This window comes from Lasioglossum baleicum, chromosome 4 (assembly GCF_051020765.1).
Source record: "Lasioglossum baleicum chromosome 4, iyLasBale1, whole genome shotgun sequence".
Lineage (NCBI taxonomy): Eukaryota > Metazoa > Arthropoda > Insecta > Hymenoptera > Halictidae > Lasioglossum > Lasioglossum baleicum.
In genome coordinates this window covers 12,199,232-12,223,540 of record NC_134932.1, presented here as the reverse complement: position 1 = coordinate 12,223,540, position 24,309 = coordinate 12,199,232, and the positions used below count along the sequence as shown (strand labels likewise).

At 37.1% G+C, this 24,309-nt stretch overlaps 1 protein-coding gene across 5 annotated transcripts in view; it reads right to left on the bottom strand.

Moving 5' to 3' along the window:
* Positions 1–943: 943 nt before the first annotated feature.
* Positions 944–24,309, bottom strand: part of Cnn (phosphodiesterase 4D interacting protein centrosomin) — a 51,601-nt gene continuing 28,235 nt past the window's right edge. For 3 of the 5 annotated variants that reach the window (XM_076422589.1, XM_076422588.1, XM_076422590.1), the window contains 13 exons: positions 15,967–16,178; positions 14,847–15,018; positions 14,612–14,748; positions 13,477–13,887; positions 12,629–12,859; positions 11,631–11,939; positions 7,044–7,151; positions 4,536–5,777; positions 3,816–4,103; positions 3,301–3,525; positions 2,395–2,598; positions 1,748–1,979; positions 944–1,677 (listed from right to left, as the gene is read on the bottom strand). In XM_076422589.1, the coding sequence (XP_076278704.1) occupies positions 1,466–1,677; positions 1,748–1,979; positions 2,395–2,598; positions 3,301–3,525; positions 3,816–4,103; positions 4,536–5,777; positions 7,044–7,151; positions 11,631–11,939; positions 12,629–12,859; positions 13,477–13,887; positions 14,612–14,748; positions 14,847–15,018; positions 15,967–16,178 (3,983 nt within the window). In that variant the 3' untranslated portion in view covers positions 944–1,465. Of the gene's footprint in view, positions 1,678–1,747; positions 1,980–2,394; positions 2,599–3,300; positions 3,526–3,815; positions 4,104–4,535; positions 5,778–7,043; positions 7,152–11,630; positions 11,940–12,628; positions 12,860–13,476; positions 13,888–14,611; positions 14,749–14,846; positions 15,019–15,966; positions 16,179–16,788; positions 24,001–24,309 lie in introns of those variants that run through there. The other 2 variants (XM_076422591.1, XM_076422592.1) reach the window with 2 other exon arrangements.

The window sequence follows — 24,309 nt, the reverse complement described above, 5'->3', positions numbered from 1 at the left end:
TTTCGTGCCACCTCCTTGGACAACATGTTCTTCTAATACAAAACTCAATTTTCGAGATTTTGTATTACTGAATTTCGTGCCACCTCCTTCAATGTCATGATCTCTCAACGACAAGTCACACGGTCGAAAATCGGCGAAAATTCTCGGAAACCTCGAAAATTGAGTTTTGGAAACTGTTTTGTGGAAATTTAGCGAATAAAATGAATTTAATAGTCACAGTTAATGAAATGAAATTTGGAATATCTCTTCAAGCAAAGTAGTAAGTAGACTGCAGATGTTTATACAATTATTAATTTTTGCAGACGAATTTTAAGAGAAAGTGGAATCAAACAAAATCTTATTTTTAGTGGTAGTAGCCTTCGTAGGTCTGGAATAAATAAAAATCGTATTAAATTCTGTCAAATTTTATACTTTAGCATTTTTAAGGATGCGCGGTCTATACATATAATAAGACTTTGGCCAACCCAATACATAATAAAAGTAAAACGAACACGCAGTCTTATACAAAGAAGGTTGTTATTATACATAATTGCATACAGAAAACTGTTATTTCACATATCACACACAACTCTACTATATCCAAATATACATGTAGATACGTATCGAATCAGTCTCAAAAAGAATCAATGGTTGCATGCACACTTACCTAACACTTCGAAATTTTTAAAGAACTAATAACATCACACATTATATTCTTAAATGTGATTCTAATTTATATGTTTCTAAACGATATGGTTTTAAGTAAAAGCAGATAGAAAAAATTTGTAAAACTAAGTTTGAGTTAGTATAAAAAATTTCGTGTAAGGATTACCATTTACAATGTTTTTTGCGCTTTGTTCGATCTGATCTTTTCGCCCAAACGAAACATTTAAATTTTATCTAAATATTTCGACTTGGAAAGATTCTTATTGATAGCCCAAATTAAAAAGAAATTCAACGTCAGTTATTTCATTCAAATGTTAATGGCACTTTATTGGTGAAGACTATGTACAGATGCTGTGTAATGATACATCGGTGTTTTTATGTACACGCGGGCGAATTTCTGTTGTCGAGAAAACGAAACATGACAAACGCACAGATTTCGTTTCGACCACAAGGTCGCGTCAAACAATCTACAAAGGGTTCGAGTACGTTTACATGATTATATACAAAATTCGCAATGTACAGTTCCATTCATATTTCACGAAGTAATAATTTGTTTATTTATCGTCGTGTCATATTTACGTGTACTTGTTTAGTGTTGACATCTCGTGCATGTAAGAAAATACTTCTTTTTGTAAATTTTAACAAGAACCGTTCGAAATATTACAAACTTGAACGACACGCGAATGGCAGAGATTCGATAAAGGCGCGATTATAAAAAATAAACGATGGTGTTGTTTCCACGATATTTAACGAGCGGCTTTACGTTCTCCTTTATCAAAAAGGAGTATCTTGTCGGCTCGGTTTAATCCGCCTATCTCTGTTAATTATCCAAGGGCTCCTCGAACGTCCTTGTCTTCTTTAAAATACTTTTGGTAATCTGCAATTGCTTTGTTATTGCTTTTTCGACATTCTTTTTGTTTTTATTCGACGCAGACAGATGCTGGAAAGTGTCCTCCAGTGCTCTTCTTGTTTTCATCAACCTTCTTTTCAGTGTTTCATTTTCTTGCTTCAACGCGTCTACTTCGTCTAAACCTGCGAAATAAAATGTCATTTCTATATTAGTTACTTTCTATATTACTATAGTGAATAGTAATGACCTTACCTTCGATTGGTAACGGACTTTCGCTGCCTGCTTTTCGTATTGGTCCGTTACCATTGTTGCTATCTTCATCGCTCAAAAGATTTGTCATGGATTCTGTAATCTTCAGAGTATCTTTCAACGGCCTCATTGTTGTCACCGCCGCATCACTTTCAATCCCTAAATCTGGTGAACAACTGGATTTGCTTCGTCCACCGGCCGTTGGATAATTCATGGAAAACCAGTACTGTGAATTCTGAAAAGCATTTTCATTTTTGATCATTCTTGATCTTTAAGTAGGGAATTCAATGTTTAAATATGGGTCTAATAAATACTAGTGCAGACCTATTCCAATTATAAACCAGACTGATTTCTATTTGAATTCTATTCTATTTGAGTTTCAAAGGAAAGATACGTTTCTAAAGATCTTACGATGCTGAGCTTTAGGGAATTGAAAAGACTACAATTGCATAAAATCCGCAGTCTCAGCAATAGTAATTATGATTAAATAATAGCAATAATATAATGATTAAAGTAGCAGATCGCTACTTTGATCTTTAAATATGAATTACTAGCCACTAGGCGACTTGTTTTAAAAGATTAAAATAAAAACGACTTCAGATATTCGTTTGTAAATGGTCTGGTCTTATCAATAAATGTTTGACACTGACATTGTACGCTTGATACTCTTGCATGATGTCCTCACAAGTTTGCTTCAGTATACCATCCGCAGGTATCGAAGATACGCCGCTGGAACTTGGCGCTGAGTCGCTAGCATCGCAAACTGCAACGTGCCTTCTCAATTCTTTGTTAGCTACTTCCAATTCGTGCATTCGTGCTCGATGAGATTCGTTAATTTGATTCAGATCAGAGATCTGAAAATGGATGTCATGAAAATATATTTATAATACATATCTTTAGACTAATGAAATTGCAATGAATGATTCGTCTCCAAGTTATGTTCAAAATAATGTTCTTGGATAGTAATACAATTAGAGAAACTATTTTATAATTTGAACGGCAATTTTAATTTCAACTTTGTTAATTGAAGTAAGAACCATTACAATCAGGTGGATGAGGCACAAAATAAGTTTTAAAATGGTATACAACATGTGTGTGTGTGTGTGTGTGTGATATAATGATATACAAAAGATCAATCTAGGCCGCGATCGCCCTAAAAAGTGTAAAAAGTCCTATTTTTACGTTTACCAGACGTAATTTGCATTACTCGGCAGCAATGTAGTTGTCGCAGCTTTATGAAAATGCTACATGGGCTGCTTTATACTTCCAAATAATGCAAATTACGTAAAAATAGGACTTTTGAGGGCGCTCGCGGCCTTGATTGATCTTCCATCTAGCGATTTTATCTACCGAGAACCTCCATGTTTGGATCCCGCGTGAATGGCAATGCTTGGAGTTGATACGATCTATTTGAATACGATTTATTTCAAACATGCATGAAAATTATGAAGTAACTGATGTATGTAATACAAGGGGATATCAAGTAATAAAACAATTATATTAATTGAACTTTTAGAATCAGTAACCAACGTGGTAATGTCAACATAAAATCTTACCTCTTTGTTAAATTTGTCATGAATATTGCGGACAGTCAAGTCACATCTACTTTCCGTTTTTCGAACTTCTTGTTCTAGCCGTATTTTGTCATTGGTTAATTTGGTATTTTCCACAAGAATTTGGCTGTGCGAAAGAGTCAAATGGTCCAACTCCTTCGTTAAAGTCGTCATGTTTGCCTTAGCAACTTCATTTTCATCTTCCAATTTCTTAATTCGTGTCCTCAGCTGAAATTATTTATATATTCCATTATTTCGGAGTAAAAATGTATAACAGTATTAATGATTTAACAACACGAAAATGGTTTTTTGGATTCTTGCATTAGTCGATTTGAACTGACGGAAATAATATAAAAGCTTGAATAAAATTTTATATTTCGTCCAACAAATTTATAAAGGCTGACATATATTTATGAATTCATAAAATTCACAGTCTTTACGTAATGTAATTTAAGTGTATAGGAACTTTATATAAAGTACGTGTTTGTAATGTTAACGTAAAAAGAATGATTTGTTACCATGTCGTTTTCTCTGTTAAGCGTAATAAGCACATCCGCGGCGTTTCTTTCCGCGTTCTCTTTGTAATGCAACAATTCAGCTTTCTGCTTATTCATTTCTGCGGCCATGCTTTCCAGATCGACCAGTTTATTTTCCAGCTGTGCTCTGCGCGCATTGTTCAATTTGCTCTCCTTCTTCAGAGTGTGAACTTCATGTACTCTCCTTTCCAAAGACGTTTGCAATTTTTCGCAGAACTTCTGCGATTTTTCTAGCTTGACGATTAAGGGGGATATTTTCTCATCGAACGCCTGTAAAATATAAAATTTAATTAAGTGAATATCTCAGTATTCATTAACTGGCGAACATTTATTATTAGACTGTGGATCTTTATGCGAAATAAAAATTGTCTTCAGACGCAAAGGTCTTTTTTAAATAATGTTTTGATACGCTTCAATTATTTTAATCTTCCATTATTCTATACTTGAACCCAACAAATTATGCTTCATTTATAGCGTCATATTAAAATATGAAAGAAATAGGCATCGCAACACAGACATAAAGGGATCAATCGTTTTACAGTGTATTTAAAAAAGTAAACAGTTAAATTTTCATCCTCTTAGACTGTAGCGTAAGAGCTGCGAAGCGTGTAGTTCTTCAACAGTAATTTACAGGTACGTTGAACCGTCAATTTCTGTTTAGAATGTTTATTTCTTCATAAATGCTGTTCACGATCTACTTACACAATCGAAAGAGGTCTTGGCGGTCAATTCGTTCCTCAGAGCACTGAGTTCCGAGTACAGGAAGGCGTTCGTCTCTTTCAGTTCCTGTATTTGATGGTTAGCCTCGGTGTCGTTCAAATCATTTTGATAAGTCTTGTGATAAGGCACGTATTCAAGAGAGTCTTCGGAATCGGTGAACGTTTTCGTGTATTTCGAGAACCTGGGTCGGTTCACGGATTTCTGTTGCATTTCCTGGAGTCCAATCCTAGCCATAGAGACCGTCCTGTCTGGTTCAGAGAACGCTTCCGAATCTGACTGTGTAGATGTTTGATTCTTCGTAGCGCTAAGCAAATTCTCGGATCGACTTTTCTTCACTCTGCCGTCGATCGACCTTACATTCGTCGCTTCGACGCTGATCGGTATATCATACGTCGAAATTCCTTCGAGGGCGTTCAGGAAATCCTCGGACAGTATCCTCGAATTGGTCAGAACATCGAGAACGATCTTCTTGTGCTCGTTGCCGATGGTGTCGGTGTAATTTCCGTTCTTCAACATTTCCTTCATAAACTTCACCAACTCCTTCAAGTGTGTACGCAACAGTTCGCAGTATTTTCTGTCTTTCTCCGTCTGATTATCCCCGTATCCATCCATCTCCGTAGCGAAGTCCGGTCTGGATACCAGCTTCAACCACTTCAAATAGTCGACTTCCTTCTCCAACTCATTCTTCTGGATCAACAGCTTCTGTACATAGTCCGTCATCGTTTTTACGTCTATGGGCTCGTTCCCGTCGACGTAATTCAATTGGATCACCTCATTGGTAAACGTAACCTTTATACCAATGTCGTTCAGTTCTTTGATCAACGCAGATAGCTGCGTGCCAGCGCTTTCGTGCATGATGTCCGATTTGTTTCGGATTCTCTCGTGACTACTGTTCGCGGTCATATGGTTGTGGAGCTTCGCAATCTCTTTATTCTTGCTCCACAGCTCCGTGTTCACCAGCTGCTGCAGGTTTTGCGTCTTCACCTGCAATTCTTTCGTCAGTTGCTCGATTTTTCGGTTCTTCTCCTCGATTTCACCGTCTTGGAGTTGTAGCTTGCGTAAGAGGTCTTCTCTCTCGTGTAGGCTCTCGGTTTCGTTTTTCGTGGTTTCTTTCAGCTTTAGGAACTCGTTAACCTTGTCCTCCAGCTGCTCCTTTATCGCCATTTTCTCGGTCTCTAAGATCTCGATCTTCTGTTCCCTGTCTTGCACACGGCCTAGCAGCTCCTGTCAAGGCAGATAAACTTTTAGAACGAGCTTTTTTGATTATTATTATTGATGATTAGACTGCGGATCTTTATGCATTTATGCCTTATGAAAATGTTCAAAAAAGGCTAGACTTATAAAATTCGATATAATTTTGTACAATTTCCATTTGTTTTATCTTGTTTTCTTTCTACCAATTGTGGTTGGGCGAAATGTAAAACAGTAAAAGATTCGAGAAATTCAAGAACATTTTAATGTTGCTTTTAATGTAACAATGTCATTAGGGGATAAAATCAATTCTTATGTTCTTCCTACTTCCCACATTCAATGTAAAACATATTTATTTCGCACAAAGATCCGCAGTTTAATTATTGCTATCATTTCTTAGCAGAAGTTCATTAAAGTTATATTTTCAGCTAAATATATTGAACACGGTTCTATGAAAAATGATTTAAAAATCATAACCGGAAAATCAGTTTAGATAACGGGTTAAATGGTGGCCTGCTAAACATTGCTTCCTCTGATTATGTTCGTTTTTATTTTGTACAGTTAATGCAATTGCAAATCAAGTTTTTAGTAGAAAACATTAATTTTCCTTTATATTTGTATACACTTTAAAACTGACGAATGTATGAATATTACAGGCATGCTTCCGTACTTAATGATAAGTTGCAAGTATTAAGATCGCAGGCTTGTTCGCTTTTGATATAAATACAGCCACATTTAATTAACATAAAAAATTGATATTTTATTCGTTAGTAATTTGAATAAAAACTTTATTTTATAAAATTTTATAATTGAATGCTTCGCTTCCTATTTTAAAGTTTACTAATGTTTGCTACTTTACTAAAGTTTCGAACGCAAGGAAGAACAGCGTATGGGAAGTTCTTTGAACTGTGCCGGCGTGCTGCGACTCCCCGCGTCTCTTTCTTTCCCATACGCTGTCCTTCTTTGCGTCGAAAACATTCAACGTTCATTACACAAGTAAACATAATTGGAATTATATCATATTCGGTATCGTTTTCATTATAAAAATGCCACGAATATGTTAGTCAAAGTCCCATAAATAAATAATGCTAAATAAAGAAGTTTTGTTTGACTTCTCGGCGAGGGAGGCCTCTCGATCTCCGCTGCCCTTTTCTACATTCGGCAAAAGTCAAAGAATGGTATCCCTGACGGATAATTATCCCTGGGCAGACCCGTGTTGGGGACAATTATCGATAAAATACTGTATCTTCCAAATTCCCGACTGGAAATCGAGCCCACGAGAGATATAAGGAGAATTACCTGTGATTCAACTTGTATCTGCGTCTCCAAACGACTCTTCTCAGCCTTGATGGTCTCTATTTGGTCTCGTAGGTCGTTTATTTTCGCTTCCATTTCGTCGAATCGTTGCTGCACATATAAAGTATTGTTCTCGTCAATAAAACTCGGCAATAAATCGGCAGAACGATTTATTCGTAGACAAAGTTGTGATTACAAAGCATGTGGTATACGTATAGGTATATACAAATTTATAATGCGTGCGAATTAAACGACAGGGAATTTAGACATTTAGAAATGTGATACGTGTATGCGTGATATTTAGGTGTGTAGGTATGTATATATAGGGTTATAACGGGAAGGAGGGAAGTGGAGGGAATTAGAATTTCGGTTTTCTTGACCAACTGCGCGGCGATACAAGGGTAACGATATCTGGCCCCTAAAAGGAAAAACATAGATCGAGTTTGTAACTTTACTTCATTCTAGTCTTAACTAGCGATGGCGTGCAAAATCACTAACCGTGATTTATCACAGTGATCGCAGAACTACAGAGCAAGATTACAGGATAAGAAATTTGAGTGAACGGTCCTTCTCTCAAGAAGATGTAATGATAAAGTGTGTTCTTTTCAATATTAATTGTTATCAACCTAGAGTCACCATTCGAGTGGTGCAGGCTTTGTACTCCAAATTCACCCTTTTGTAAGTCGAATACACCCTTTTGCAAATCAATGTCAACCTTTTGCAAATAAAGTATTTTTAAGTTTCTGTAAAAAAGAATCGAATCAAATGTAAATTAACTGTTTATAACTTCAAAATTTGATGTATAGCAAATATGTAGATTAAATACTTACGTATTTATTGAAGCGTATTGAGTATTGATGACACCGTTCACGTGTGTGTCTAAATAAGTACATAATTTAATCTAAATAAAAAGAAATAATTAATTTTAAATGGGTGAGACTGATTTGCAAAAGGTTGAGTTTGCTTTGCAAAACGGTGAAATTGATTTGCAAACGAATGAAGTTGACTTGCAAAATGGTGAATTTGGACGGTAAAACCTATATATGCCCAAATAATTCTTTCAACAATCACATTCGCAATTTTTACAGAATATTTTCTGCCGGGGTTCGCAACTGCTTTATCGATTGGTTCCGAGAAAAGCTCTCCTATCGCTTGAATCGCACCGGAAATTACGAAACACAGGGGGACAGACACACATTCGGAACCTTCGAAGACGAAACACTTGAGATATCAACACCTACCTCCATTCTCACCGAAGCACATAAACAGGAGAACATTGTTATCGATTGTTCGCTATCCGTTCGATACAACGAATGAAAATTGAACTTGAACCCGGTGTACTCGGCTCGAATGCTACGGTACAGTTAGCACTGGCGAATACCCGTGTAAGCACAACAGCGACGTGTCTCTTCGAGAGTTAATCTCCGAATTCTTCTGGTTCGATCGAACGGTTGTGAGATCGCGAAGAATCGTCGCTCTGTCAGCTATGTCTCGTGAAATAGTCGCACGTGTTCCGCGTGGAAATCTCGTCGGGGGTCGTTTACTTCGTTGGAAAAATTACTTTCGAAAAGAGTGAAAACCGTGACAGTTCTCTTTCAAATAATACCGAGGGAAGTCGAGTGTCGTTTCAAGTCGAAAAATCAGAAGAAAAATTCAAAGAACGTCTCTCGATGCGTGCTCGAGAGTCGGGAAATGTGTCGATCGAAGTTTAGTCGTGTTTCCTTTTCTTTTTTCTAATGTTATTGTCGTTCGTCGTGGCGGAGACCACGGTGGTTGATCCGGTCGAGGTGGATTTTCGTGCGAAGACTGCCGAGAACGGATCGCGTAGACTTCGCGAGCAGACTGTCTCTATTATTAGACGAAAGGCATGTCTTCGGTTTGGTATCTCTGGGATATACGATGCCGCCGGTGCTCCCGGTCTTCCACGAAAATCGCTCGACAGCTCGATCCCTAACGAGCCGAGCCCAACTCCTCATTCGATTTTATTAAGTGTGTTCGACAATTCGCGCTCGTTTAAAACGGAATTTTCGTGTGGGCCGGTTTCAACGACGCTGACGGTCGCCGACAGTCCCGAGCCATAGTCTTCTCGAGGCCGAAGACTATTAGCCAGTCAGGGTGCTGTTGTTCAAGGAATAATGCTGCACTTCCTTCTTTCAGACAATGAAACTCAATTTTGCAGGATTAACGTCGATTTATACTATTTATACGATTTAGACCAGACAGATATTCTTCAATGCATTTTAATGGAAGTATGTAGACCTACGTAGCGGGTGTACGACCTTTAAGCGCCTAGGAAATGGTATTCGTCTAATTAACCACTAAGGAGACAGTAATCGAAAGGTACCTGCATTAAGGATGTTCTGGAGGTATATAAAAACGCAACAAAATTTTTGGAAATTTGACAAGATATAATTCTTACTAAATTAATGCGATTACCAAAGTTTGGGTTCGATTCACTGCACCGTTTAAGAATTATAGCAACTTAAAGTTTGCACATTTTAACACGTCTTCTTATGGAGAATTCATTAAATTCCACTTCAAACCCTATTTAAACCTTGAAAAAATGCAACTAGAAACTCCAAAAAAAAATATACTCATGAATGGCTTTCATTGCCAATATATCGATGGATTTTGAATTTCTTGTACTTTCGTCTCCCATTGTACCTCCGGAACATCCTTAAACACTTTGTGTTTCACGGTGTCGTTCAAGTCTCTTCCGGCCTCTGAAAAATTTATCTGACACAACCCAACTTGTGCAAACTTAATCTGAACTGATAAAAGTCCACTTTATTTCACTACTAAATAATAATCGTACAATTTTGTTTTTTCCGTTCCACCCTCGTATATGCAATAATTTGGTCCATGAAGCAGACTCATCTGAGTCTAAAATTGTGTTCAAGACCCTTTGTAATACTTCTATGTATACTGATATAAAGAAATCTGCACGAAACAGAATGCATTCTTTTAATTTCACAACTTCAAGAATTCATCATTAACTACCAAGACTCGAGCGAAATCAGACAATCAGACAATTCACAGACGCAAAATGAATCATTCATTTATTCATTGTAAACTTTAACAACATCTTACTGATTACCTCGTCAATCTTCAATTGTGACAGAACGTTCATTTAGGTGTGTACTGGAAGATGTAGAAGTGTGTTGTGGTCAGACGGTTCAGAGAACGAATATATCATTGTGAATCAACGTTGTGTGTTGTAAAAGATTGTATAAAAATTTATTAATATTTCATTTGGTTCTAGGAAACACTATACAGAAACGGTTATATATGTATTTAGGGTTGACAGAGCACTTGTACAACTGAAATTGTATTTTACGACTACTAATATATATAAATAAATGAATATAAATATAAAATCTGAAGTTGCCATCTCTCTCTTCCCTATACATAACCAGTAACTGCATTATATATATACAAACTGCGTTTTATATACATGCACCAACACAAGAAATCCGTGCCGAAATATATACATATACACAAAAATCTGTTACTCCATAACAGAAAACAATAAAGGAATAAAAGCAGAAAGGAATCGCGTAATGTTTCTTCGAAACGGACGGAGTCTAGAAAACAATCAAACTGAAAGACGTATGATTGCCAAAAATTAAAAAAAAATATGTTATTCGAAGCTGACAAATCATGGTTAAAAGTTTCTCTCCGTACATCTGACAATATTAGTCGAGTTCGTTAAAAATGCAGAATGATTGTCGTAACTGTACTGTACGTCATCAAGATATGCAAAAAAAAAAAAGAATAGCCAACGGTACCCCAAGGCGATAGGTGTCATGCAGTGAGAGTGATGTTGTCAGTAAAGCAGAAAAGCAGAAGTAGAAGTAGATGTTAGGTGAATTCAGTGACTCTGAAAGAAAGAGAAACGCTTGATAATAAAGCTAAGCAGCTCCGTGACTTGGCTATCATTCTATGTAGAACGCATTGTAAAGAGGCAAGGATCCCGTCCTTGCGTTTCTGAATTCGCAGTCTGATTCGTAAAATTTGTTTTCATACCGATTATAACTAGACTGCGGGTCTTTATGCAAAATAAAATTTTTATACATCAATTGCAAGCTACAGGAACTAAGTAAAAATTTATTTTCCTCATTAATGATTTTTATGTGTTAAAAATAGTATATCGGCATTGTTAAACTCGTTTAATCTTTTTCCTGTTTTGAATTACACCTACTCATTTTTGTCATAAACTATGGCCAAATTTTATTTTTGATTAGTAGACAGCGGACTTTATGCACGTATGAGAAAAATGTGTACGTGTAATTTAAAGCGGTAAAAACATTAAAAAATGCTGTTACATTATTTTTAACCTATTGAACATGTTTAGGAACATGTTTAGACAGAAAATAAATCTCTATTTTGTTTCAGTATGTTGCAATTCAAGTAGAAAATTTTTATTTTGCATAATGATCCACTGTCCATTGATTAGTAAGAGAAAAAAAAGTGAGAGTATGCACAGTGCAATGCAGCCAATTTCGAAGCAATGGAACAACTTCTAGTTACAGGAGGTGGATTCAGAAACGCAGAGACAATGGAGCACAAATGAAAAATCATGATGTCGACCTGATTGCTGGGATTGTAATCGTCTCTTCTGTCCCTTCGCATGCCCGTGTTCTCCCCTTCCTGTAGCCGGTTCAATTCAATTTCCAATTCCATGATCTTTTGCTCTTTCATTAGTTTGCTTTGTTCTAGCTGTTGTTGCCTCTCCATGAAGCCTTGGATAGTCTTAATCGCCTTCTCGTGGTCGGTTTCTAACTTTTTCAGCTTATAGTCCGCGTTCTCCGCCTGCTTTTGCATGTTGCACAGCTTTAGCACAAGTTGCTTGTTCTTCTCTTGGCGACGCTTTATCTCGTTATCCTTCTCTTCTAGCTCCTACAGCAAACATACAGAACAAACGTATCGCATTAATACCTAAAAACATGTACGGTGGTCTATCCTGGAACAAACTATTGAATGCCCAATTTTTTATGCTTGATTTAGTCTCTGCTTCATAGCAAAATCAATACGATAAATTCCGATAAATGAATGATCATATTTCATCATTCTTTATAGCATTCAGATTATGTTTCATAGCAAAATCAATTGGATAAATGAAGTCAAATATCTCAAAAAATTGTAAGTTTCATTGTTGACGAATTATTGACGAATCAAACAATTTCTGTATACCCTACTGACGCAACTTATAAGAAAGTCGCCATAATATCACGTGCATTTTTATCGTAAATATTTTTTTCTAACTTGTTTTATCTGCTATAACAATATTATTCCTCAAATGTTTCTTTCATGAATCCTTTGTACTTATATCGTGAACAAATATCTTAATTATTGTAGTAATTAAATTAAACACAGTATGTAAATGTGGGCCATTCTATTTTATCTTTAATCGTTTCCCAATTAGTGCTTTTTAGGGTTTCATTTCTTTAAAAATTGCATTTTTACAGCTAAAAAAATACGTGACTATTGTTTTTGCTGTTTCACAAGTCTACAAAGTGTTATCAAAGTCAAATCATGATAAATGCACACAATCCGCAGACTAATGATAATTATTAAGTGGTACAAACCTTCACTAGATCCCTTGCGGATTTTGTCTCGCCATTGGGAGTGTCTGTCGGCGACTTTGACCGCGGCGACCTTTCCCTGTTCGGTTCCCAATCGAGACAAACGTTCTCTCTTATCGTCAAACCATCAGCGTTGGTCAATTTCTGTCCTAGTCTCGATTGTAATGGTTCGTCAATTAATTTCATTCCCGACGAACTGCTGGGTATTGATCGTTTGACATAACCATTCTCGAACTGCAATCAAAATCGATTGGACTATGGTTAAAAGTCACGAGACACCCAATTGAACGTATCGAATCATCATTCATAGAATATCTACAGGGTGAGGCACCTAAAACTTACACCCAAAATATCTCCGTTGCTTCTAGTAATACAAGAAAACGTTTCAGGCAGAAGATGTTTGGTTCAGTGGAGCGAAGTGGGGAGAAGTTTTTTTAGGTCATATTTTCCGATATTTCAAGGTCATCGTCGGTTTTTTAAAAGTGGAATGACATATTTTCGGTGTAAGAGAGAGAGAGAGTCTTAGGTGCCTCACCCTGTATGCTGATATGGCGAAGAGTTTACTGTACATATGTAGTGATTAACCCCTTGCCGTACCATTTTCTTTACAGTTAGTCTTTATCCACAAAAATGTCGTAGAAGGGAAAAGAAAATTTATATTTTTTCTGTATGGCTACATTTATTTGAATGCCTAGATATTGATTACAAACGAATCAAATTTTATTCCATCTAAAAAGAAACGCGTAACATTCATTTTTGCTAGACTTTGTTCAAATCTTCATCACAAGTCTGTCTCGTCAAAATATGGCAAGGGGTCAATGGTGATCGGACAGAAAGAAGTGAAATATCACCTGAGAGAGCAAGGAGCGATGTTTATTATTAAGGTCTGTCAAAGCGTCGTCTCTGCTCTTTATCGACGTCCTCAACTGGTCGATTTGTTTCTTGCGTTTCTCTGCAACCGCGTTCAGCTCGTCGAACGTTTGACACTTGTTCTCCAGCTGCGCGTTCAGCTCCTTGTTCAACCTTTTCGTCTCGGTCTGATCGTTTCTACACTGTTGCAGGTCGACGTCCTTTTTCAGAAGCTCCTCCTCCAGTTCTTTCACCTTCTCCCGCAGACTCTCCGACTCTTGCAGCCTTTCCGCCGCCCAGTTTTCTTTCACACGCGCCTCAACCTCCAAACGATCTCTGAGCTCATCCCTCTCGGTCTCGAGCTCTTGCGTCCAGCCACGTTCTTCGTTCAAGCTTGATGTCACCTGTTCCACCTGTATATTGTACAGGGTAAAACCATTGAATTTATCCGCACTATATGCTTTTCGCTTCGAATTGTTCAATGTTTTGCATTTGGAAGGGGATCGAATTTTGTACATTCAATTTCGTTAGACTTCTTACTTTATACCACTTATGATAAAAATGGAATAGCGTTATTATTGTTTGCTGATTATAAGACAAGGGAAAGAACAACTTTAAATATTCTAATAGCGGGACATGATACTAAAGTGGACTCGTCTACGACTGGAGACAAACTGATTATTTGTTCTTTTTTTTCTGAGTCATGATAGCCGGCTTCTTATCAACCGTGGGGTTTTTTCCGCGGTGACCAAAGGAAGTGAACAGTGATAGTGCCGTATTGATACATGTAAAGAGGAGAATAAGTAGGACACTGTTGAATTTGCTTATCAACTTCTACCCTGAATTCTTTACTAATTTTAGAAAATATTAGTAACTACGTACTGATACGTAGCGAGGAATGTCTGGATGGAAAAGTCAAACCAATGAAAATGAGTGGTTCTACAATTTCATTTCAAAATTTATGTTACATCTTTTTCCGCAATGATGTGTAATATAATAATTTTATTTTTGTTTAATTTATGTATTATTTAGTGTATGGATTTTCCGTCTTTTGTATGTCTTTTGGATTGTATGTCTTTACTGTGACAAAAAAAAAATAATAAACGATCTCTTAAGGTCTAAAATCGTGTATCTTACCTCGGCCTCCAGGGACGCAACAACTTCTTCCATTTGTCGCAACTTCTCCTCGGTGTCCACTGCCTTTTCCGACGTGATCCCGAATGCTTGCTTGTAGTATATGGATGCATCTGCCTTTTCCTGGTAATCCGTTAATTCTATTTCAAACGGAAAACGACAAAACATGTCAATGCACACTTTCAAGGAATTTTTGGAACACCCTGTACAAGTGCCTTGAAATAATTCTCCCACAGACCTTTCTCTAATTTTCGGATCTTCTCTCGTTCTGCCTCCAGCGTTTGCTGATACTGAATCTCGTTACGCGAGCATACTTCTTTCTGCTCTTCAATTAATTGGATTGCTTTGGCTGCTTGGCTAAGAAGTTCCTGCTTCTCCACCAATTCTTTCCTCAGTGATTCGTTTTCGACCTAACAGCAGACAGACAGTTCTTGTCACTTTAAAATTAAGAAATTTACAATTTTAACTCTCTTTTGGGTCTGGGCTATGATTTTCGCCAAGGAGTTCCAACTGATTCCCCCTCTGACATCCGTAAGGCCCCCACCATTCCAACCTCTTCTGACTACTACAGTCGCGATATTTTTCCCATCGCCAGTTCCGAGCAGGGAGAAATATCGTGTAGAGGGACACTATTTTTTTATGACTGCGTACCGCACCGACCGCGCCGAAAGTACAAAGGAAGACGAACGTAAAAAAATAGTGCAGCATGTAAACACGGGACGAAGTTCGACGGTTAGAATGTATGCGTGTTCTACTATACATATTACGATGAAGTCTAACAAGGGAAGGACCCCAAGTGTCCGACTTCGATTTTTATAATTTTTTGTGAGATGATGGTACATATATGGATCTGAGTGTAGTTACTCAATAGTTTGAAAGATATAAACAATTAAAGTCTCATACCTATCATGGTATCATGGTATATCAACAAGGTATGAAACTTTAATTGTTTATATCTTTAAAACTATTGAGTAACTACACCCAATATTTTGCATACATAATTAGGGATCCATATACCATCATCTCACAAAAAATTATTATCAAAACCGAAGTCGGACACTTGGGCTCCTTCCCTTGTAAGAGTGGGGGAAGAACCTAAACGGGGAAGGTGCCGCGTGTGACTCGCGAGCTACAAGTTGGAACTCCCTGAATTACGCGGATGACATAATATTATGTATTAGTTACAGGAAAGGCGGGGTTGAAAGAAATGATAAAGAGATTCTCAAGATACATCAAGGGAAAAAGCCTAGCGCTAAGTGCCAGAAGTACAAGATTTTAGTTTTTGAAGGGGAAGTTAAACTTCCGAAGAAGTTCATGTTTTTATAATTTGGCGGAAACAAGGTTTTAAAAGTAAGAACCTTCAATTCAATATTTTTCTTTATCGCATTTTCATCCACTGATGTGATGCCCATTCGTTCCTCCAGGAAATAAATCCGTAACTTCAGGTTGAAGTTTTCCTTTTTAAGGGCTTCTAACTGGTCCTCGTAGTCTTTCATTGTCCTACCCCCTCTGTCCCTGGCCCCGATCGCCCCCGCCTGGGAGGTTTTGCCAGGTGATCTTGCATTTGTACCTGAAACATAAAAATAAATCGTATTCACATCCGTGTTTTAAGGGACTACAAACGTTTGCTAAAATGAACAAATCGATTTGTCAACAGTGTTGTATATTCTGCTTACCGGAGTTACAGGAGTCTACAAAGCGCATTTTTTAAATTATCGTTACAGGCTCAGATACAAAATTTCACATAACATTAAATATTGTATGACTCCTATCAATTGCAATTTAAACAAATTATCATTTACTCGTTCTCTAGCAAACTAGACTGTCTAACATCTTAAAAAAATTCAAGTCCTCTGGACTGATTTTTAAAAAATCATGCAATTTTTAAGAGTGTCCACTTAATATTGTGCCCGACTGTATCTCCAGTACTGGCAGAGAGAAGGGGCAACTCTTTCCCCTCATCTGACGACTCTGATACTAAATACCTCTGCCCGCATAAGAAAAGTTATAATAATGTAATACTCATTGTATCTTACAACGAATTTCGAAACAAAATCATGTTTACTTGTATTACTTGTATCAACTCCTTCCTATATCCATATACATACAATGAATCACAGTAATATTCGGACACTTTTAAAAGCACGACGACTCTTTTAACATTGGACTCGAACTCTTACTTTGCATAATTAATACTGCGGGTGATGCTTAATACCATCTGGTATTATTGCCGGCGCTCGAGCTCCTGTTAAGTCATCTCTGATGAAAGAATTCCAATGGAACGCCCAATCGTTATCTACCACCTGAATTTCGATTCTTAACGCGGGGATGCGCTTAATGACTTTCCGAGGATGCGCCGTTTCGGTCGAGGAAACGCCAATCGCGATTAGATCGATCCAGTGCAGGTATCTTTACCTTTAACCTTAACATTTACGTGCTGAAAATGGGAACCCGAATTTTGCGCGATCACGTTACTCGGCTGTGACACTTCACGTCTTCCCTAACCCGTACACCCCTGAATTCTCGCCTGAACTTAACCAAATCACCGAGAGCTCGCCGACAGAAGACAAACGATCGATGAAGTTGCCCGATCGTGTAATCGAGGTTCACAGGTAAGAATAAAGGCGAGTTTAGACTTCTTCACTTTGGATTATAGGGTGTTTCGAAATTATATGACGCGTCATATACTTCTGGATCTCATGAAGTATGTATTCAAATTTCGATGACCTGGGGTTAGTACTTTTATACGTAGGATAATGAAAGGGATCAATTGGTATTAAAGAATAAAGAGCAATTGGTGTATCCACATTAAAAATAAAGTCATAGGAAGTTAGAACGCACGCTACCGCTCAAAAGTATGTGGACACTTGCGAAATGTGTAATAGCAACGCCGAAATAGTGACTAAAATCGATTTTTATTACTAGACTGCGGATTGTATGCATTTATGACAAAAAGGGGTAGGTACGTACAATTTAAAACAGTGGGCATATTAAGAAGATTTAAGGCCACCAGTGTATTAGTTTCACCTTAAATAATCTGTATCTTGCAATCAATGCAAACATTTTTTATTTTGCATAAATATCCGCAGTCTATTTATTACTTTCTTATGGAATATGTAACGTTTTAGGTTAAAACATATTTTCATTCATATCATTATATCAAAATAATATATGGCGTGAACCATAGAACGATACTTCTTCTCATTTACGGATCCACACTGAAAACTGGAGAAAATTTTCAGATGAGATATTTCACGATATGTACTACACTATTTCTACATCGTTTTGGACAAGAACCCATGCTCGATACCAGAGATGTTATTCCTACCATTTCTTGGAACTGCTCAAACCATTCTGTTTATTTCACTCGCAATCAACGTTTCACACTCTCTCGTCTTCAATGCACTCAAGAAGCGAGCAAAGCGAAGACAGATAGCAGCCGGCAAGTTTCATCAACCTCTTCGATAATATTCGTAATGAAGTCTCGAACCTGCGTGGCTTAAAGGGACGCAACTGTCTAAACTTTCAGAAAACGAATTTCTGCATATTTCGAGATTTTGAATACTTTTCTATAAAGAATAACGAAGTTCATCGAACAGTGCATAGAAAAACATATGTTTCTATAGACAAAAATGAAGGTGACTTTGAAATTTTTGAAACTTGTTCACATGCAAGAAAGACTATTATACTGACACACATCGGTTAGATTAGGTTTTTTCATATTTTTAAAAACAATGGAGATAATGATGTGCTAATATGTACTGGACCATCCTGTATACGAGGTGTGTTAAAAAAATGACGGGAATTTTCGTTTTTCGGACAAAAATTTTATTTATTCATCTACGTGAATGTTATCCCCTTCAAAATAGTCGCCATTGGATATTACACACTTATACTAGCGCTTCTTCCAATCCCCGAAACACTTCTGGAACTCGATGTTTGGGATAGCTTTTAGCTCTTTCAGCGATGCGTTTTTAATCTCGTCTATACTTGAAAAGCAACAACCCTATATTTTTAGTAATAAAACGAAGTCACACGGGACCATGTCTGGTGAATATGGAGGCTGGGGCGTCATTACAGTGTTGGTTTTAACCAATAACTCACGAACAAGCAATGAAGTGTGAGCAGGTGCATTATCGTGGTGCAAAAGCCATGAATTGTTTGGCTACGAACAATCGCTGGACGTACGAAAACACATGCAACCTTCTCGAATGCTGACAATAGATCAAACATCGAATACGACAACTTTTCAGACACGTTTACCAACAACAAAAACTAGCGTGAGTCGAGCTAATACAACCCGCAAAATTCCAAAATTCCCGTTATTTTTTGAACACACCTCGTACAGCACTTCGCAGACGCGAAACTAAAGATAAGTCCGGTGTGATGACGTTCCATTTAAAGACAAGGACCCTCCACGACACATTCGTGACTAACACGGACGTAACATAGCGCAGGAGAGGTTGAAACGCGCGCCGACGCGATATCGTTTTTCTCCAGGTGCGCTTGTTGCAATGATTGAACGTTGAATCGATCCTATTCTCGAATTCATCCGAGCTACGTGACGGATGCCAGTTTCGCGATGCTGAACGGGCGCCGCCGCGCGTCTTGCTCCCTTTAAATGTTTTCTGGCGCGTCACCAAGCGCCGTTAAACCTTTCAGACGATCCACGGTGTCACCGTCTTCGCGTCGTTCGACCAACATTTTTACGAGCCTTCTCCACGTTTTTCTTTCGCTGTTGCTTTTGTTCGTTATTTTCGCGTATTCCCGTGTCGTGCTCTTTCTTCTTGAGAAAGGTGAGACGCGCCGGGATCGCAGTCGACCACCTCGAGAATGTAGATATGTAGAACGGGGGCAAAAAGATAGGACGTCCTATGTTTGTTTCAGCTTGCAGATAGGGTTGCCATCTTTAAAATCGCGAAGCCAAGAAGAACGGCATAAAAGCTCCGGACTTTTCCGCCTGAATGATGTGATACCATAAAGAAAAGTTTCAAGATAAATATCGGTAGATAGGGATCATTTTTTTAATGAATTTAGTGCAAATTTCATCCCGATATCTCTTATTCGCCAAGAGTTATTACTAAACTGCGGATCTTTATGCATTTATGAAAGGATTAGAAAAATCTAAGAATATCGTAATGCTGTTTTTAATGTAACCAAATCATTAAGGGATGAAATCAATTTCTATTTTATTCCTGCTTCGCACAATCAATGCAGAACATTTCTATTTTGCATAAAGATCCGCAGAATAGTTATTACCATAACTCTTGAACAATAAGAGATATCGGGATTTTTGCACTACATTTTACTAAATGTCACCAAATGTCTCGATACAGCTCACTGTGTGTTCGCCTTTTTAAAATCAGGTCCGTAAAGAGAATACTTGGGGCTACACCTTCATTTTTTCAAATTTTTAAAACGTTATCTGCTATGAAAACGTTGCATTTGTTTAAAATGATTGCAAAATAAATGATGAAAAAGATATTTCTTTTCAAATGACAACGTTTTGAGTAGATACTCTTATGTTTTCACTATAAGCTCCTGAAAACTCATTCTTATCGGTTTCTTAGTGCTCGTCTTAAAATTAATGAAAAAAGGGTGACACTCCTTGTCATAAATGCAAAAAAAAGATCTTTTTATCCGTTCTTTCACTGTATTATGCCACAATAAGCAGTCTTATAAGATGTAATTCAAATAATGAAGAAGAAGAAAAGTCGAGTGAATATGAGATATCACGAATGATAGCTTGTTGGATTGTTACGGTGTGCTACCCAAATGCATCTGCCATTTATGCTTTAATATAGTCTATTAAGCTCGGTGGCTCGCGACACGACCTTTCTTTATGCGAGATAATTCAGCACAAAGGGGACATATCTACTACATAGGGTATATGTATTCAGCAGAGCAGAGGTAAACGTTTAGCACACCAGCTGATTGTTATTATAATTCTCCTTCGGATGAGAACAAGTATGTAAAAGACATTCTTATGTGCAGACCCATAGAAACTCATTGATGAAAACATGAACTACCTACTCAAAAGTTTTTATTAATTGTACCCAAAGCTTTTTCTTTGCATAACATACATTTTCAAAAATATATAATAGAATCCGAAGAAAAGAATGGAAAACTGTAGGACAGTAATACAACTCATAACAAAGGATGATCCTGTTTTCATGAATAGAATATTGAACATGGAAAATATCCAATACATTTTTTTACATCCATTCAAATAATATTACTAATAAATTTTAAACAATATTACTAATTCATTATGTAGCATTTGTGCACAGGATGTTAGATTGTAGATGGGCCATCTTTGATAACAAGATTCTGCGGTAACTACCCTGAAATCTGCAATCTGCTAATAACAATGGGCGTGAGACAGGTCGACACACTGATGTATTATACATATGACCCTTCCACGGTCATCGTCTGTGCACAATACTGACTCTGACGATTATTTCGATATTTCTTAGTAGACTGCGGATCTTTATGCAAACTAAAAATTGTTTGCACCGATTGCAAGAAATAGAAACTAAATGGAATGTTATTTCTTCCCTTAATGATTTTAATAGAGGAGTAATCATATATTGATGTCTTGAATTTTTTTAATTTTCCAACAATTTTGTATTTCATCTATTCACCATTTTGCTATAATGCTTAAAGATTCACAGTCTACTTATTAAGTAAGGTTAGATTATTAGGAGCGTTACACTTCCATGGAAAAGATGGACACTTGAAAATCGACGAAATTAAAATTATTTAAAGTGAACGCTGCACCGCGATATACATATGTACAATCTCGGACGGCCGAAGAACACAGTGAGCTGGATCGTAACATTTTACTATAACTCTTCAACCATAAGAGATATCGGGATGAAATTTCCACTAAAATTCATTAAAAACTGATCTTTACGTTCTGATTTAATTAAATTGTAATCATTTTTTAATTAATTCTTTAAATTTTGTTGTCTTAGAATAAAATTAAAAATTGTTTACTTGTTACTTATTTAGTAGTTTTTCAGATAATTTCAGTCACCGACGTCTTTGGTTATAAATTTCTCTGTATTTCTTAAAATATTCATAATATGAAGAATAAATGTTGAGTAGAAATTAATAAATTTTTTTAGTAGATACTCTTATGTTTTCACTATAAGCTAGTAAAAACTCATTTTCCTCGGTTTGCTCTCTCTCTCTCTAGTTCCGCAATTATAATTTATTCAGATGGCCGCCTAACCTGAATATTTGTCCTTTTGCATTACAGAGTACCTGAGTTCAAAGTCTAGACCAAGTTTAAACTATCAACACCCCCCTCCTCTTCTCATTCGCTAATTTGTCACAAGGACTACCTTAACGCTAGGCTACCGAACCCCTAAATTGCAGTAGTCAATTTATCCCTTCTCTAACTGGTCGCCTGGTTTCCACAGCTTAAATGAGGCTCATTTAATACGTACACTGTCCAGGCGGTTAGGATAAGCTACAGTCACACGGCCAACGAAGTATTAAAATGCTCTATGTATTTTAACGTCCACTTATCGTCGACCGCCTACCATTTCTCTATTGTACCTCCCATCATCGACTAATACTACTAGTTTTTACCGACCTGCCCTCTTCACGTGGACAGGGTTTGGCATAGATTTGGCATGGATTTGCCATGGAATTGCGCCTGCAAACTTTGCACTTCCGAGCCATCTGTTTACGAGCAATTTGTCGACATGTTTTAGTGACAAATTCATAGCAAATACGGTCTTTTGCTCACAAAGTACGATTATAAACATTGATCTAGCAAGATAAGCATGGTCCGGCAGTCCTGCGACATTTTTTATTGAAACCGTGAGCACGACAATACTTTCAGTTGAAAGATAATCCCCCAAAATTTCAATAAAAATTTTTTTTATTTGGATCTGCAATGGCTGTTTCCACTAAAACCAGGATTTCATTTGATTCCACACTCTTAAAATTTTATTATGAACATTGAAAATTGCATAAACATCTGCAGTCTAATTATAACCATACATCAAATGCAATACTACGCATGTAATGCGCGAGACGTAGTGAGACAGAGCACTATGCATAACATCTGATACACGGGAGAGTGAACGTGTTTAACGAGGGCTTTATGGACAAGAGCCTCTTACAGGCTTGCTGGTAAAGTGGCGTCTTGCGCGAAGAGCTAAAGCTATAACCAATAGCTTTCTTTCTGCAAAAAGGACCCGAGTAAATGGACAATTATAATTGTCACTCTGCTTCTATCGTCCACATGTCCTAAGCTTAAGATGATTGGAATGATGGACAGTAATTATGATCAGTAGTGTAGGACTCTTGAGACTCTTCTTTCAAAAACCTGATTATACACATGATTGAACATAGTTGCTAATCAGATCAAAGGATAAGGTGTTTAATTGGTTCATTTTTTTCATTTTGTCCCAGCAGTTGAAAGGCATCGGGGACAAAGAACCTTTGGTCAAACAAAATGTCCTCTGCTCCACAAAACTGCATACAACAATAGATTCCAGAAAGGCAGATTGGCCAAAAATAGTCGACCATATGGCACGTAGCTGTAAGAAATATCGAATAAGGGAACGTCGGGAATGAAGACAGAAGAGAACAGTGAGTGAAAAAAAAGAGAATTCAAAAATTCCCGGCAGAAATTCAAAACTTATTTTATTTTCAATTTTCTTTTTATGCAACCTTTCTCAAGATATTTGCCACATTTTTCTGATTAAAATGAGTCGTTTAAAAACCTCCAACGGACTGTAGCTCCGTTAATTTGCAAAAATTCTAGTCTAATTCTTTGAAAACATATTTTCGAGATGTTAAGTTGTTTATGTAAACATATGCTAATATATAGCGTATGTTAAATATATGATAAATTATAAATTATGCTTTACATATGTATACATACAGTAAATGCGGGCCAAATTGTATCTTGTTTGGTGTCATTTCAATCCTAAAAATGTCGTAAATATATTGGTAGAGAGAATTTCATTGAAAATAAGTCAAATATGAAGAAGTTTCATTATTGCACTAGTATTGTTTCACTGATACGTTATTTTTTGTTGCGCCTTCGACCGTGCGGTCTGTTTTTACATGCGGCATGTGTCTACGTTCGGCGCGGTCGACGCGGCCACAAAAAAATAGTACATATCCGGTCCCGAACTATGTATGTCGCAGCACAGACAGAGAATCGGCTTAGATTGGGACTTTACTAAACGGCCAAAAACATGCGTGGAAAAGGGCCCAGGTTCAAGGGTTCAGGAGAAATGCGGGAAGCGGGCCCTCGAACTCATCTCTTATACCGGACGCAGCGAGATAAGTATAGGGGTGGACTGTTTTTTAGTGGGTATGCGTGACCGATCACCTGTCACGTGAGTCCTACTCCACCCCATTCTGGGGTGTGCGTAATTGCATTTTTTTACATCCTTCAAAAAAAAGATTGGGACTTTACTATACATATATTGGAATGACCTGAAAGTAATTTCAGTATTTTAAGCTGAAATAAAACCAAACCTCATTATTTAAACGATAAACTTTAAACAATAAAATATTTTCTTATTTATCCTTTTTTGCAAAAGACCAACGAACAAAAGGGGAAATATATTATTCATTAAAGTAGATTTTGCTTGGAGTAAAAAATTGGGCTCTATTTCACCTTAAGTACCGTAATTATTATACTTTCTTGCCAACCCAATAATACACGA